Source organism: Cervus elaphus, chromosome 33 (genome assembly GCF_910594005.1).
Source record: "Cervus elaphus chromosome 33, mCerEla1.1, whole genome shotgun sequence".
Lineage (NCBI taxonomy): Eukaryota > Metazoa > Chordata > Mammalia > Artiodactyla > Cervidae > Cervus > Cervus elaphus.
The window spans coordinates 29,111,234-29,128,234 of NC_057847.1; the positions used below are offsets into that span (position 1 = coordinate 29,111,234).

Below are 17,001 nucleotides of genomic sequence, written 5' to 3' on the forward strand. Positions count from 1 at the left end.
CTTTAATCCATTTTGAGTTTATTTTTGTGTATGATATTAGGGAGTATTCTAATTTCATTCTTCTACATGTAGCTGTTCAATTTTCCCAGCATCATTTCTTGAAAAGATTGTGTTTTCTTTTGTTTTGTCTCCTCTGTCGTATACTAGGTGGCCATAGCTATGTGGGTTTATCTCTGGGCTTTCTATCTTGTTCCATTGGTCTATATTTCTGTTTTTGTGCCAGTACCATACTGTCTCAATTACTGTAACTTTGTAATAATCAACATTGCTTTGATTATTTGGAATCTTTTGTTTTTCCATACAAGTTCTAGTTCTATGAAAAATGCCATTGGTAATTTGATAGGTATTACACTGAATTGTAGATTGTTTTAGATGGTATAGTCACTTTGACAATGTTGATTCCTTCTGTCCAAGAACATGGTAAGTCTCTCCACCTGCTTGTTTCATCTTTGATTTCTGTCATCAGTATCATAGTTTTCTGAGTACAGGTCCTTTGCCTCCTTAGGTAGGTTTATTCCAAGGTATTTTATTTTTTTAATGTGATGTTAAAGGGGATTGTTTCCTTAACCTCTCTTTCTGATCTTTCATTGTTAGTGTATAGAAATACAAGAGATTTCTAGGTATCAATTTTGTATCCTGTATTTTTTTTACCAAATACATAGAAGAGCTCTAGTAGTTTTCTGGTAGCATCATTATATGTATAGTATCATGTTCTCTGCAAACAGTAACAGTTTTACTTCTTCTTTTCCGATTTGGATTCTTTTATTTCTTTTTCTACTCTAATAGCTGTGACTAAGAGTCCTAAAACTGTGTTGAGTCTAACATGTCTAAAACTATGTTGAATAAAAGTGGCAAGAGTAGACATCCTTGTCTAGTTCCTGATCTTAGAGAAAATGCTTTCAGCTTTTCACCATTGAGTATGATGTTAGCTATAAGTTTGCCATATACGGTCTCTATTATGTTGAGGTAGTCAGTCAGTCAGTTCAGTCGCTCAGTCCTGTCTGACTCTTTGCGACCCCATGAACTGCAGCACCCCAGGCGTCCCTGTCCATCACCAACTCCCGGAGTTTACCTAAACTCATATCCATTGAGTCGGTGATGCCATCCAACCATCTCATCCTCTGTCATCCCCTTCTCCTCCCGCCCTCAATCTTTCCCAGCATCAGGGTTTTATCAAATGAGTCAGCTCTTCACATCAGGTGGCCAAAGTATTGGAGTTTCAGCTTTAACATCAGTCCTTCCAATGCACACCCATGACTCATCTCCCTCTAAGCCCAGTTTCTGGAGAGTTTGTTGTTGTTGTTGTTGATAAATGGGTGTTGGATTTTGTCAAAAGCCTTTTCTGCATCTGTTGAGATAATCACGTGGTTTTTACTTTTTAATTTGTTAATGTGGTATAGGGGAAGGGGACGACAGAGGATGAGATAGTTGGATGCTATCACCAACTCAATGGACATGAGTTTGAGTAAACTCCGGGAGTTGGTGATGGACAGGGAGGCCTGGCGCGCTGTAGTCCAAGGGGTCGCAGAGAGTTGGACACAACTGAGCAACTGAACTGAACTGAATGTGGTATATCATATTGATTGATAGTGTATATTGAAGAATCCTTGCATCCCTGGGATAAATCCCACTTGATCAGAGTGCATGAAAAGTATTATAAACCTATTACAGTACAGACCTATCTACCCGATTGTGTTAGTGGGGCATGTGTGTGTATGCTCAGTTGTGTCCAGTTCTTTGTGACCCCATGGATTGCAGCCTGCCAGGCTCCTCTGTCCTTGGAATTTTCCTGGCAAGAATACTGAAGTGGGGTGGCCATTTCCTACTCCAGAGGAATCTTCCCATCCCAGGGATCAAACCTGTATCCCCTGCTCTGGCATGCAGATTCTTTACCGCTGATCCACCAGGACAGCCCTCCCTGTCAAACTGTGTGTGACTTAATGAACAAATTTGACTTATGAATGTGCTCTCAGAATGGAACTCGTTTGTATGCAGGGGACCTACTGCAGTTAAACTAAGATTCAATCCCAGGTCTGTCACCTGACTTTCTACTGGAAGAAGGTAACAGACAGCATCATAAGCATGTCACGAAAGAAGGCCCCCACCCCTGCCTCCTCTCACACCTGCTGATATTCCCCCCACCGCCCTGGTGTCATGGGGAGGTGGGGGTGTCTCCTAATGCGTTAGTGCACTAGCTTGACCACAGGGGCAGGAAATGTGCACTAGCCCCCTGCGTGAGTGAAATGAAAGTGGGAGGAAAATTAGCATAGGAATTGAAGGGTGGGAGAGGAAAGGTGGGAAAGGAGAGCTCCTCCGGATACTGACATGGAAAGAAAAGTTTTGTTTTGTTGAATCTTCTTAGCACTGCCACATATTTCTACAATGACCCCCACACACAGTCTGTCAAGATATGTGGCAATCTGTACTTCACAGCCCACAGGAAAATCTGGTCCACAGTCAGCCCTGATGGGAAGGCTGTTGCTCTGGCTCATCAATTCTGAGGTCAGCCCGATTGGCTTCAAGCCCCGGGCCATAGAATGACAAACGGGAGAAATATGTGTTCATTTTCCCGTCTTGCAAAGTGCCAGCTCCCCTTGAGCTGTCTGAGTCATGAAGTTTCAGTCTTTCTTGAGCCTGAAGTGGCCCACGATGAAGAAGCTTCTCTGGGGGTGTGTTACAAGCTGCTGGGTAAAAACACCTGCACCAGCATGATCAATCTGCTGCCTCCCTCATAGGGGCTTCTTTTTATACGACAACAGGCTAGCTGTGCTAAAGAATGTCAAATAAAAGCCTTGTGAGAGCTTTGCCATACGCAGGCCAAATTAAATTAAGGGGCATAATCCTCACTATTGTACTTATCGGCATTAAAATGGAGGATTACCATCATGGGAACAAAGCCCCACGGCATAAAAGACTACTTCCATTCTGTCATTCACTGTACACAGTTCCAGGCTTACACAGGAAGTGGAGCAGAGAAGCACCAGGCCAACCACTGACTTGGACTTGCAACGAGAGGCTTCTCTCTCCCCAGCCAAGTGAGCTGCCCCCCCATGTACCCATGGGAACACCATTCCCACGAGGCCAGAAGCTTTCTCCCAAGGTTCAGAGCTAGAATTTTCTCCACCAGTTACAGGCTGAGAGTAAATCAGAATTTACTCCTTAGCTGGCTGTAATTCAAGATTTGTTGCAATGACAGTTATAGAGAACAGAGAATAAAAAAACCCCTGGGCTAGGCATTTGGAGCCTGGAGAGGCAGCAGAATGTACTGGCTAAAAACATGGGCTCTGGAGTTACAGCTGTGTTCAAATCTTGACTCTGTCACTCTACTGACTAGGTAACACCAACAGCAAGTTCCTTGTACTCTCTAAATGTCAGAAATTATATAATATGCACCTCTTCCACAGGATTATTATAGGATTAAAAAGAATCATTCATGCGAAATCCTTAACACAGTGCCTAGGAAGTTGTTAATGAGTATCAAATATTAGTTGTTACTACTATTATTAGAGATAGAAAATCCCTAGACCTGCCATTTATTCTCTGTGACAGTGAGTGAACCCCATGCTAACCAACTGGGGCAGAAGTAGGAAAATCTGATGCCTCCAACCCAGAGGTGGTCTCCAGTCCAGCATTTGGGAGCTAATTGAGTAGCTGTCCCTGTGTTCAGCTGAGTCAGAGAACATCATCCAAAAGACTAGTGTGTGCATTCTGTGAGATAACTGTGAGGAAGCCTCACCACTGCCATAAATGTTGGGTGAATCAGAACAATGTCCTCAATATGTCCTTATCATCCTAGTCTCACAGTGTTTCTTGCCATGTCTGGGTCTTCCTTATAAACTCTTCCTTCTGACTTTGCCTTCCCTCCACCATTCCCTGTACCTATCTGTTCCGTCACTACCTCTTTAGGATTTTTCTAGAACACTTTATTGGTTGCTTCTCTAACCCCTTTATTCTTTGCTTACTTTCTTCTGCAGAAGCTGAAAATGCTCACATTTCCAGCTTCCCTTGCTGGACTCCTCTCCCCTGCAGAGACACCTCTGCAAATTTCATCTGATAAGATGTGAGAGGAGTGTCCTGGGGAGTTCTGGGAAAGGTCTCCCTCATGACCAACAGGGAGAGACTCCTGAGGATAGGCCTTCTCCATCCATCTCTTCCTTCCTTCTTTAAACAATACCATGTGAACAAGGGATCCTTAGCATGCTGCTTCAGCTACCTTGTGCCTCTAAGTGCTGACGTGCTGGGATAGCAGAGCAAAGTAATGGAAGGAGCCTGTGTCCACATATCTGAGTGGCCAGCCCAGCACTGGAACTTATGTCTTCGGACCTGTTACCCTGCGGGATCCCTGAATCTGCTGAGTTTTGTTACTTGCTGCTGGAAGCATCACCACTGGCATGACCCAGCTCTCTTCTCGTTATGCCCCACCTGACCCCCTCAAGACTTCCTTCCTTTCAATCCCTGGGTTGATCCACAGGGCATTGAGGTGAACATCAAACACAGAGGGGAAAATGGGCTCCCACCTTCCCTAGGGCACGGATGACCTGAAACACTATCTGATGAATTATTCTGGATCCTGTTGTTGTGCCACCACCACTTAAAGATTGAGGAGGGAGAACATTCCTTTCATAAAAATATGAGTTCTGAAGAGTGGTCTTGGAAATCAGCCTGACAGATTTATTGAGACCCATTGCATGTACTAGAAACAGGAAGAAGGAAAATTTGGCCCTTGCCCTTGAGAAGCTGAGCTGCTGGCACATGGTCAACCACAACACCAGACAAAACTGGAGAGCCAGAGAGTAATATACCAAAGTGACCCGAGGACCCAGGCTGTCAATGTCACCACTCACAATGTCACGGAGAGTTTGGGTCAGAATGCAAATCAGTTCAATCCATTACCAAGTCTCTTGTTTCGTTTGGCTGAGACTATATATGGGGGCGGGGAGCAAAACTTCCTTGAAGAAAGCAGTAGCTTGATGTACATTAGGACACAACCTCATTTTCTTATGAACCAGCCCTTTGAGTAGTACAGTCATAAATGGACCACGATGGTTCAAGGAGTGTTAAAGAGAATTAAGGACTCTGTCGAGAAAAGATATATGATGTTGTATCTTGATGAAATAGGTAAGAGCTGAACTGAAAAGAGAGGGCAGAGAGAACAGAAGGAGGTGAACTGGTAGGAACAATATGAAAGTCTGACTCCAGGAAGCCAGAGGGTGCATATAGGATCATGCAGGAGCTGAGTCTAGAAGACAAACCGGAGTGAGATAGAGAGAGGCTTGCAAGAGCAGACTGAGGCGTCTGAACCTCTTTTGGTCTAAAACAGGAAGCCATTAAAGTTCTTTGAGAAGTCAGAATATGCTTTAAGACAATTGATCAGGTGTTAGAAATGAAAGCTGATCTGTAAAGAGGAGAGAGTGGAGAGAGACAGAGATAATGGTAGGTCTGGGTCAGGGAAGGATGCTAAAAAAGTGACTGGAGGTGGGGTTAAGTGAGACGTAGAGATAAAAAATGAGCACCAGGTTTGAAGACCAGGTCACAGGAGAATATGTGTAGCACTCATGGAAGTGGCGAGGTCTGGTGAGCTGGTGGAGGTCCTTTGGTGGGCTTTTCTGTTGAGGCTCTGGTGTGTAGCTCAGGAATCTACGGGCAGCAGGAGGTAGGTGTAGTAGGGTGGAGCTCAAAACAGAGACCTGAGAATCATGCTCTCTCAGCTGAGAGTTGGTACCAGAATAACACTAGCGAGAGAGGATATCACCCAGGGAGAAGTGAAGAAAGAAGAGAGTCAAGGACTTGGAGAACTGCCTGTATTTCAAGGTGGGTGGAAGAGGAGCAGAATAAAGATGGAGGACATCTGGGAGAAAGAAAGCTGAAGACCACGGCGCTGTAGAAACCATGGACGAGTGCAGTTCATGGAAAGCACGGCCCATGGCACCGAGTGTGGCACAACCTGATGAGCACAAGGCTCTCTTAAGAGCTTAGCTTCCCAAGGACTGTTTGAGGGATGCAGTGAGGGCACGGATGATTTCGGGTTTAGAGAGGTAGGGGTTGGTGAGGGAACGAGGCAACCGAGCTGGATGTCATTCTGAGGAAGTCTGAGGTGTAAAAGTAAAAAGAGGAAGGGACAGGGCCAAGGGAAAGACTTTTGTTAGATGGGGAGAGGAATCAGCAAATGGGGAAGAGGCAGCAGAGGGAGAAAGATGTGAAAGCCAGGGCTGGTCTGACTGATGGTGGCAGGACCTGGAGAGCAGGAACATCACAGAGGTGAGCCAGGGAGAGCTCACCTGGGTGAATAAAAGGAAGGGTGGACAGCTGACTAGAAGGAGCAGTTCTAAGGTGGAGGGAAGGGAAGTGGACATTGCTCACAGCACAGCCCTGATATTCTGAGTAAAGCTGGTCATCAGTGGAGGTTGACGGGAGTCAGGCTGGGGCTGGAGCCATTTCCCAAACTATATTCATTGACTTGCCCAAGATCAAAGGGCTGGAAAATGTTTAGCTTTAGGATCAGAACCCAAGTCTTCCACCTGCCAAGTTCAGTGGTCTCTCTGCTGAAAGACATTTTGAACTTTGTTCAAAATATGAGAGTATCTCTCATATGAGATACTAGGCCAATAATATTTCATCAAGTACCCTGACATGAGCTATTCTGACTATTAAGTATAATCTGCCCTCCATTTCTATGGGTTTTGTGCAAATCCAAGGTTGCTTGAATCTGTGGTTGTGAAACCCATGGATGTGCAGGGCAAACTATACCACAACACTCTATATGTAAAGGACCTGAGCAGCAGCAAAGTTTGGTATCTGTGGGGGCTCCTGGAACCATTCCCTGTGGTTACTGAGCGACAATCACAAACTACTTTAAAATCAGCTCAAGCAATTTGAGACTTGCTAGAGAAGTACTGAGGATTTAATTTGTCAAGTTTCAAAATATTAATAAGATGTCTCAAAAAATTAATTATTTTTAGAAGTTACAAATTAAGACCACCTCTTTTTCCAAAAAGATGCAATGAATTTTCTAATGGCCTGCTTATTTCCTCAAAATCCTGGAGTAAACTTTTAATGAAAATGATATACCCTTTTTGCATTAGCTTAAGCCACAGTTTTTTGTCCTTTTAGGCTAGTCAGTTCTTTTGTGGGGCAGGAGCTGCCTTGTGCACTGTAGACTGGGCAGCAGCATCTCTGGCCTTGATCCACTAGACGTCCTTCACACAAACCCCCTGTGAAGAGTTGTGGCAACCAAACATGTCCTCAGAAGGAGAGTGGGAGGGGGCAGAACTGCCCCCGTTTGAGAACTGCTGTTTTAACCTACTGAGGCCAAGTACAGGTTTCACTATGAGGAGAACCCACAAGAGGGTTGTAACCAGATTGCCCTGTAGATCAAAGACTTTTGCCCACAGAGTAATGACTTCTGACATAGGGGATTCTGGTGGGCAACACTTTTTGTCTCCACTCTCTCCAACTCACCAGAATAAGAACAGTGTAAGAAATACTTTTGTTTCATTGTCTGTTGGAATAAAATCTTACAGATAAGACTCACCAATTTTTCTCAGTGACAGGAGAGGTACTTGAAGTGTCTGCATGGCCATTGCTGTATTCTGCTTGTGGGCTGCTTTTATGATCGCCAGAGCCCCTCAGAACTAAGAGAAAACAAACAAGTGCTTAGAGACTGAGGATAAATTCAGAGGTAGGCAGGGTTTGATTTAACTAGCCATCTATTCTCTCTGTAGCACCTCACTGCCTGTCCTCATGCTGCTCCCTGACTTTCTGCAACCTTTGTCCAAGAGGACACATCATCAAAACTGGGTTTGCTTTGTCGTCAGTCCCAGCTGGCAAACTAGCTAAAATAACTCATCTTGTAGGAAAACAAGCCACCTATATATGACAATAGATATAAAGAGCGGACAGGTTGGAGGCCCCAAGGTGAGGAAGTTGGTGAGCAGCAGAACACATGAGCTGGAGTGGTGTGGTGCTGGACAGTCTCAGGAGTCAGGGCAGAGCTGCCTGAGGATGAGGACAGTGGTCAAGAAATACCGTTACAACGTGTGTAAGTAAGGGAAAGTGTTAGTCACTCAGCCATGTCCAACCCTTTGCAACCCTACAGACTGTAGCCTGCCAGGCTCCTCTGTCCATGGGATTCTCCAGGCAAGAATACTGGAGTGGGTATCCATTCCCTTCTCCAGGGGATCTTCCCAACCCAGGGACTAAACCCAAGCCTCCTGCACGGCAGGCAGATTCTCTACCATCTGAGACAATATGGGTAGGATTACTACAACTAGGGATTCATTTCAGGAGGAACTCAGTTCTGTACTGTGGTTGAGGACAGCTCACTGATGAGTCTTTCAAGAGTGAGAGTGACAAGTAAAATTCCTCCTTTTTATGACCAGGGCAGCTGTGACTAACTAGCCATTGCCTTCTTCTCTTGAACTTTCATTTGGCTTCAAGTTCCTTTCTAACACAATGTTTCATGTCAGTGGTTCTCAAAGTGTAGGCCCCACATTATCACAGCTAATCGAAAACACATCACACAAAGCATCAACATCACCTAAAAACTTGTTAGAAAACAAAATTCTTGGGCCTCACCCTGACCTAAATGAATCAGAAAGTCTGGGGTGGAGGCTGGCAATCTGTGTTTTTAACAAGCCCTTGAGGTAATCAGGATCTATGTTGAGGTCTGGAAGACACTGCTCCAGATCAACAATTCTTAATCTTGACTGTATATTAGAATCACCCAGGAAGATTTTAAATATGCCTGAACCCAACTCCCAGAGATTCTGAAACTGGTCTGGTGTGGGGTTGGCATCATTTTTAAAAAGCTCCCTAGATAATTTTAAGGTGTGGCCAGGGTTGAGAACCATAGTTCCACATAGTTACCACCAATCCATTAGGGTCAGAAGGAGACTCTGTACCTATTTGCTGTCCTTATTTTAGATCATCTAGAAAGAGCCAAACCAAAATACAACCAATGAAGATAATCTACACATCTTTCAATTGTGACATAGTGTGGAAGGTGCATAAATTATTGAAGGTTTCTGTTATAATGATGGAAAATATAACATGATAAAAATGGAGTGCATTAAAAGAAATATGGAAATCAATTGTTTTTGTTTTGTCTATTCTATGAAGAGTATGCTCATTTTATATTATTCATTTGGTTCCTTAGGCATATTTATCTCTTGTGTAGAAGAAATGTGATTTTTTTCACTATCAGTGGTAGATAAGACCATCTGTTATTACTATTGCTATAAACACCAAAAGGATAAAAAGAAAACTTTATATGGAACATTATTACATTTTTATTATTACATACACACACTCACATGCAAATACACACTATGACCAAACAGTGAAACAACAATATTAAAGGAAGTGGGAAGCAGAAGTCAAGAAAAATAGCTTCAGCCTTTTAGAATTTCACACCGATCCCCTCTCCTCCCTTCCCTGCCTTCTCTTGATTGAACTCCTCTAGTTAGAGGACCAGGCAGGCTTCCCCCTCCTGGAGATTTTAAAACATTGTTTGACCCAAGCTCACTTGTAATACTGTGAGAAACAATATAAAAGTGAGAAATGATATGAAAAGAAAAAAAGAGAAGCCAACTTTAGGGACAAATATGTTTCCTTATTAAGAAGGAAAATCAACAAAAATCATTTTTAATCTTGTTCTCTGGCCCAATTCAGCAGCACCAAGGGCTACCACTCACTGACCAAAGCCCAGATGGTCTTGTCCACATAGGAGGTTGACATTGTTGCTGTCTGCATCTATTTTGAGATCATCAGTATGAAAAGGGGGAAATAGCAATTTAATAGCAATTCAGAGAGGAAGAAACACAAGCTAAGCTAGGAAGACCACTAACCCCATTTGGTTTGGGCTCTCCTTATGAAGGTGCTATGTCCACGACCAGGAAGAGGGGAGGCAGTGACACCTTTATCTGACACTTAGCAAATGCCCCCAGTTACTCTGCCCAGGTTTCCAACAAAAACCCATAGAATTTCTGATCATGTAATTAAAGGGAAAACTCATTCATGCTTCTTATTCACTTGCACTTTAGTCATCAAAATATTGATTTTTGAGAGTTATTTGAAGTTTAAAAGCCAAATAGAAAGGTAAAGAATATTCTTATTAAATATTGGACGAAGTCTGCTCCTTGTCCCCCAGCTTTGTCAGAAGAGCAGCAACAAGGATTTGAGTCAAAGAGATAAACTTAAATCAGAAATGTTGTACACCTGACACAAATATAATGTTGTAGGCCAATTATACCTCAACTTTTAAAGTTTCTTAAATGAATAAAAAAGGTTATCGAACCACTGAATTCAAAGAAAAATCCTAAGTTGTCAAATACTTTTAAAAATATGTATTTGGCTGCACAGGGTCTTAGTTACATGCAGGATCGAGTTCCCTGACCAGGGATTGAACCTGGGCCCCCTGAATTAGTAGCACAGAGTCTTAGCTACTGGACCATCAGGGAAGTCCCTGTCAAATACTTTTAAGTATATTCAGTGACAGTTGGGATAATTTGGCATCTCTCTGGCAAATTAATTGTTAAACAAGGAGACTGGAGAAATGGAAATATGGAGAAAAAGGATAGCGTAAAACAGGGTTACTGGTTCTAAGTGAACAGATCAAGCTAAAGGAATTAAACCAGTGACCTGGCTGACAAAACTAAATGATGCATTTCAATAGCAGAAATGTTCACAAAATATCAGACTTGAGGTATGTGCAGGTGTGACAACAGAGGCTCCTCCAGACATGGGTCTCCTGTCTCCAGGGAAGCATCCTGAAGTGTTCTGGTTAAATGAAATAAAGAGATACTGGGAGGGACTTCTCTGGGGAATCAAAGCCTTCCAGAGTCAGACTGAACTCTAGAGCTATTCATATTTCCCAGAAGAACTGAGGCAATTCTTCACATTTTGAAATAAAATGGAAGAGCATTTGATCATCAGGAGGAAAAAGAAAAAACAACAACAACATAGCAGGTGTTGCAAATAAAAAATGCCTTTGGGGTCATTCAGGTAACACAAATGAGGTTTGTGGAGAACCAGAGGATGTACACCTGATTTGAAACATTTGGGTTCAATGTTTTTTGTTTAAAAAAAAAAAAAGTTGGTCTGGCCAAACAAACCATACCTGTGTGTTGATTACAACAGGAAGACCTCCTATTTCTGACATCTGCTAGGGAGAATGGATCTAGACTGTAGGTCTGTAACATCTAGACAGCCTTCTTTTGAAACTGAAGTGTCTCCCTGTCTCACCTCCAAGCCTCCTCAAGTTCAAGAAAAACTGCTGCTCCTGGGGCTCCCTTTCTTCCCTTTTTACCCTCTCCCTCACCTCCTTACCCTGAGAGGAGGTTCCAGTTGTGCATTTTCTTGAAACCTAGGCTGGGTTGCAGATTCCAAAGAAGCTGGAAGCAACCCAGACCTCACTGCTAGGCCTGGAGTTACATTGTACCTCCAAGCTCTATGGTGAGGTCCAAGGCAACTCAGCCTCACATTTCATACATGTGAGCATCAGCATTAAAAGGTCATATTTTTAAAATCATAGCTGCTTCTTCAGGCAGAAGTTCAGGGACCTTCAAACTGAAAAAATGGAGGATTCTAATGTCTTTTAAATGTTTGAAAACCATTGATCTAGTCCAATTCTCTCATTATACAATGATGATAATTAATGGAAGTCTTAGACTAGATACTCAAGTTTTAACTTCTTGTCCACAGTGTTCTTCCCCCTATGGATGTGTTCAGTGTATCAGTGTCAGGATCATAGAAAGATATTCCTGAGAAGCTGAACTTTCATAATGTCTTAAGGTAAATAAGATAGAAACATGTCAGTGTCTGCTCCAAGAGGATGGACTGAAGGGAGGCAGTTGGCAAGGAGAGCTGCCACTAGCCCATCTTCCCCAGTGACAGGTAACTGGGCGCCCAGTCAGCTGCAGAGGGGTTGAGCCCCAGAGATAAGGGGCTCCCCTGCAAGGCTACCCCTGAACTTAATCAGCTGTCACCTGTAGAAAAAAAAAAAAGAGTGCCAGACAGAGGGATCACATCAGGTGATCATTTCCAGCTCTGGAATCTTCTCTGGAGTGTCCATAAATATAGGACACCCATCCCAAACTTCTAATGACCTCACCTTTGTGGTCACCAGGCTTACTGGAGAACTGAACCTGCGCAGTTCCCCTGGGACCCCCTGTGATGGTGGGCTGTGGATCACTGCTTTGGTCTGAAGGGCACCCTGTGGAATGAAACATCTTCTCAAGGTTATGCCTTCCACCTGGATGAATGACCAAAGTGGGGAATACAGCATGGCTAGGGAAATCCACATTTTTCTTATGGTTTGAGGCTCTGAGGTGATGAATCTCAGCCACGGACTTGGAGCTTATTTTGAAGAGTTAACACAGAGTGGTTGTGAAAGGGCACAAGTATAGGGGATAGGAGACTTAGTAACTCTCCTGGCTTGGTGACATGGAGTAGGTTGGGTAACCTGTCTCATTAATAGCATTGGTCAGATAGGGAGTTGGGTGACCAAGGTCATGAGTGCACCAGGTGAGGGTTCCAGGTGTGACAACTGGACAGCATTCCCACTACCTTTCAGCGGTACCACCTGAGGAGAAAAAGAGGGATGGGGCCTCCTCTGTCTCTCCACATGTCTATCCTGGGACAGGCCTCTCTTATTCCTTTTGTCTTGCAGTCCTGTTCACTGACCTTTGTGGGTCCATGGTCAACTATGCTGTCATGGAAAAGGCAGACTACACACTATCTTCAGTGGAAAAACATCACCAGTGCAGTTTTTCATAGTCCAGTTAGCTTACTTCAGTAACTACAGTTAACTTAATGCAAGGAGATCCAACCAGTCCATCCTAAAGGAGATCAGTCCTAAAAGAGATCAGTTCTGGGTGTTCATTGGAAGGACTGATGTTGAAGCTGAAACTCCAATACTTTGGCCACCTGATGCGAAGAGCTGGCTCATTTGAAAAGACCCTGATGCTGGGAAAGATTGAGGGCAGGAGGAGAAGGGGACAACAGAGGATGAGACAGTGGATGGCATCACTGACTCAATGGACATGGGTTTGGGTAGACTCTGGCAATTGGTGATGGACAGGGAGGCCTGGCATGCTGCGGTTCATGGGGTCACAAAGAGTCAGACATGACTGAGCGACTGAACTGAACCGAACTAGCTTACTTCACAGTGGTAAACATCTAAAGACTTCTCTACCAAGACCATTAATGGCTTGGGTTGGAAAGTGCTGCAGGGATGTTCCTGGCTGTCCCAGGTCTTCTTCCATGCTCCACGACCCACAAGGTCATAATGGGTTGAAAATGTTCCTACATCTCAGACCACCTCCGGTATCTGGAGAAGCCAGGTTCTTTCCAACTAGACCCCTTGGCTTTAGAAGGAACTGTCCTGCCAGCGGGGCCCTCCTCTCCACAGCAGGCTCCTCCCTGAGGTTTCAACCCTAACTCTGTCCTATCTCCTTCCTCCCTGGCCTGTGATCCGGAGGCTGTTTGCTCTCATCTTGCACCACTTCCTGACTCAGGCTGTTTCTAATTCTGCCAAAAGTGCTTCTAGACATACCATACTAGGATATTTGGGGCCTTTCTCCTTTTTTATTTCCTCAGATGTGTTTCTCTCTATCCTGTCTCTCTCCCTCCTCCTGGATGGCTCTCCTCCCTCAAGCATGGCCCTCCTGGTGGCACCATGTCTCCCCACTCCTTGCAGGCAGCCCCATAAGTATCCTGTGATAAGTAACGCAGCCTGCCTTGGACCACACTTAAGGAGGCACACAGAGTCCCTGTCCTCATGCCGCTGGCATTGTGACACAGAGACTGAGCATACCTAGAGATGTTTACCCTGTACCTCAGAATGTAACCTTCTTTGGAAATAGGGTGTATGCATATATAATTGGTTTAAAATAAGGTCCTATTGGATTAAGGTGGGTCTTAAACTCAATCATCAGTACCCCTATAAGATGGCCATGTTAAGACACAGGACATGTTAAGGCCATGTTAGGACACACTCTCTCTTAGGAAACCTGGGTTCGATCCCTGGGTCTGGAAGATCCCCTAGAGAAGGGATAGGCTACCCACTCCAGTTTTCTTGGGCTTCCCTGGTGGCTCAGATGGTAAAGAATCCTCCTGCAATGTGGGAGACCTGGGTTCAGTCCCTGGGTTGGGACGATCCCCTGGGTTGGGAAGATCCCCTGGAGAAGGGAATGGCTACCTATTGTCCTAAGCTCTTTACAAAAATTAATTCTTTCACCCCTACAGGAACTCTCAAAGGTACAGATCACTATCATTCCCATTTTACAACTAAGGAGACTGAGGCACAGGGAGCTTAAATGGTTTTCCCAAGAAAGTCACATACAGCTGGAGGCTGGCAGAGTCAGGACTCAGACTCATGCAGTTTTGCCCTGAAGTCTGAATTCCTAAATATTACAGGGTGTAGCCCATTTATTTAAACATTTAAAAATCATTAACCCCCACTGTCTTAGTACTGGAAATAAAAATTCAGACTTTATTTCATTCACGTGCCTGGGCCTTTTAGAGTCCCACAGCTCAGCTGCTGCAGGAGACGGCTCTGGCACTGCCTGGTGTTTGATGACCGACCTAGAGGACAGACACGGCACTGCTTCCAGCAGGGACACTGTCTGGGTAGGTCTCCTGGCTGGTGAGCTACGCCTGGTGAGCTTTCCTGTCCTCACCATGGACCTGGCAGAGAGGGCGCTTACAGATGAGGCGCAGAGACCCAAGCTTCCCCTCCTCACTACTGCTGAGTGGAACGAGAAGCCCATGCGGTTTCTGGCTGGAGTTACAGCTTGTCAGTAGCCATTTTACTAGAATTTAAAGAGGCCAACTTGTGGGAAGTCCAACAAGCAAATGCCACCAAAAGCAGCCCAAAGTCTAATTCTTTCCTTAAAGGACAGAATCTCATTGACACATTTTTTTTTCCTACAGCTGTATCACAAAGCCTGGCCTCTGCCTCTACCACACAAAACAAATCTAGTAATTTTAGGCCTATGAGCATTTTCCACTCTGATTCTCCACTACTTAATTCCAAATTAATCAAACTTTGACAGAGTTCAAAGAAAGTCTCATCTGGTAACCACTTTCTCTAACTTGGAGGCTAAGGAGGGAGGCTTTCCTCTCCCCTGGAGATGAGCTTCCTGTCTATCCTGTAGCATCACTGAGGAATTCCTATTCCCTTCAGGCATCTAGGGACAGTGGCTCTCCTGTCTCCTGACTCCCAGCAGCCTTAGGTTGGATTCACTTCTTATAATTTATGCCCTGCTTGCTTCCAAAAAGGATTGAGGCAGGGACGCATCACAGATCATTCGCTCCTTGTGACTGTGTTAGTTGGACCTGGCTTAGTACTCCTTTCAAGCCTGTGGTAGGCCAGGTTTCATCTGAGACTGTCCCCCTCCCTTGTTAAAAAGTCTGTATTTTTAAAACAATTTTAGGTTCACAGCAAAATGAGGGGAAGGTACACAGATGTCCCATATACCCTTGGCCCCCACACATACTCAGCCTCCCCAATTATCAACATCCCTTTTCAACTGTACATTGTTACAACTGATGAACCCACACTGACACATCATACTTACCCAGATCCATAGTTTACATTACAGTTCGTGCTTGATGCTATACATTTTATGAGTTTGGACATTATAATGACACGTATCCATCATTATGGTACCATACAAAGTATTATCAACGGCCCTAAAAATCCTCTGTGTTTTACTTATTTGTCCTTCCTCACAGCTCCTCACCCCTTGACAACTATTGATCTTTTTACTGTCTCCAAAGTTTTGCCTTCTCCAGAATGTCATACAGTTGTGATCACACAGTAAGTATTCTTTTCAGATTGGCTTCTTTCACTTAGTAAAATGCATTTGAGATTCCTTCATGTCCTTGTGTGTTAGTCACTCAGTCATGTCCGACTCTTTGTGACCCCACGGGGTGTAGCCCACCAGGCTCCTCTGTCCATGGAATTCTCCAGGCAAGAATACTGGAGGGGTTGCCATTTCCCTCTCCAGCATTGTGTCTTTAATGACTTGACAGCTCACTTCTTTTTAGCACTGAAGACGATTCCATTGTGTGGCTGTGTCATGGTTTATCCATTTACCTACAGAAGGACACCTTTGTTGCTTCCAAGACTTGGTAATTATAAATAAAGTTGTCTTAAACAAACATTCCTGTACAGGTTTTTGTGTGGACATAAATTTTCAGCTCCTTTGGGTAAATACTAAGGAGAATGACTACTGGATTACATAATAAGAGTATGTTTAGTTTTATGAGAAATTGCCACATTCTCTTCCAAAGTAACCGCATCAATTTGCATTCTCACCAGCAGTGACAGTTCGTATTGCTCCACATTCTCACCAGCATTTGGTGCTGTTAGTGTTCCAGATTTTGGCTATTCTAATAGGTGAACAGTGGTATCTCGTTGATGTCTAAATTTTATTTCCCTGATGATATATGATGTAGAGCATCCAACTGTCTTCCCATCTTTTGAAGGAAAAAAATTCAGTATTTTTATGTAGTCTATATGACCACCCAAAGAGCATCCAGCAGAGTGTTCTGAATGACAGGATGTTCAAAATACATTTTGAGGGAAGGACAGGAGATCAGGAGTTATGCAGTCTGAATTGCAGGGAGGTTTCTTAGCCACAATCTGTAAAATGAGGTAAAATCTCTAACCTCCTTCTCAGCATTACTATGATATTATAGGAATAAGGAAACTATAGTCCTATGTGTGAATGTATGAATTGTAAATTGCTGTGCAAAAAGTATAAGATATTATAAAAATAAGTATTTCTATTGGTTAGTCAAGAAAGAAGCAACTCCTACTTCCAGTATCATTCTGGCTTCTTATAAAACAAAGTTATTTACTTTCCTCTAAATTTTTCTTAAAAAGACAAAGCTCTGAATGTTTAAAGTAGCTTTATTCATCATCACAGGAACTGGAAACAAATGTCCTTTAGCTGGTAAAGGGACTTAATTGTGGCAGACCCGCAGACCAGAATT

General features: G+C 43.8%; 1 protein-coding gene across 1 annotated transcript in view; it reads right to left on the reverse strand.

The window, feature by feature from the left end:
- MYO3B (myosin IIIB) overlaps window positions 1–17,001 on the reverse strand; it is a 405,543-nt gene that overhangs the window by 107,615 nt on the left and 280,927 nt on the right. The window contains exon 29 of the mRNA XM_043894526.1: window positions 7,532–7,631. Within this exon, the coding sequence (XP_043750461.1) occupies window positions 7,532–7,631 (100 nt within the window). The remainder of the gene's footprint in view (window positions 1–7,531; window positions 7,632–17,001) is intronic.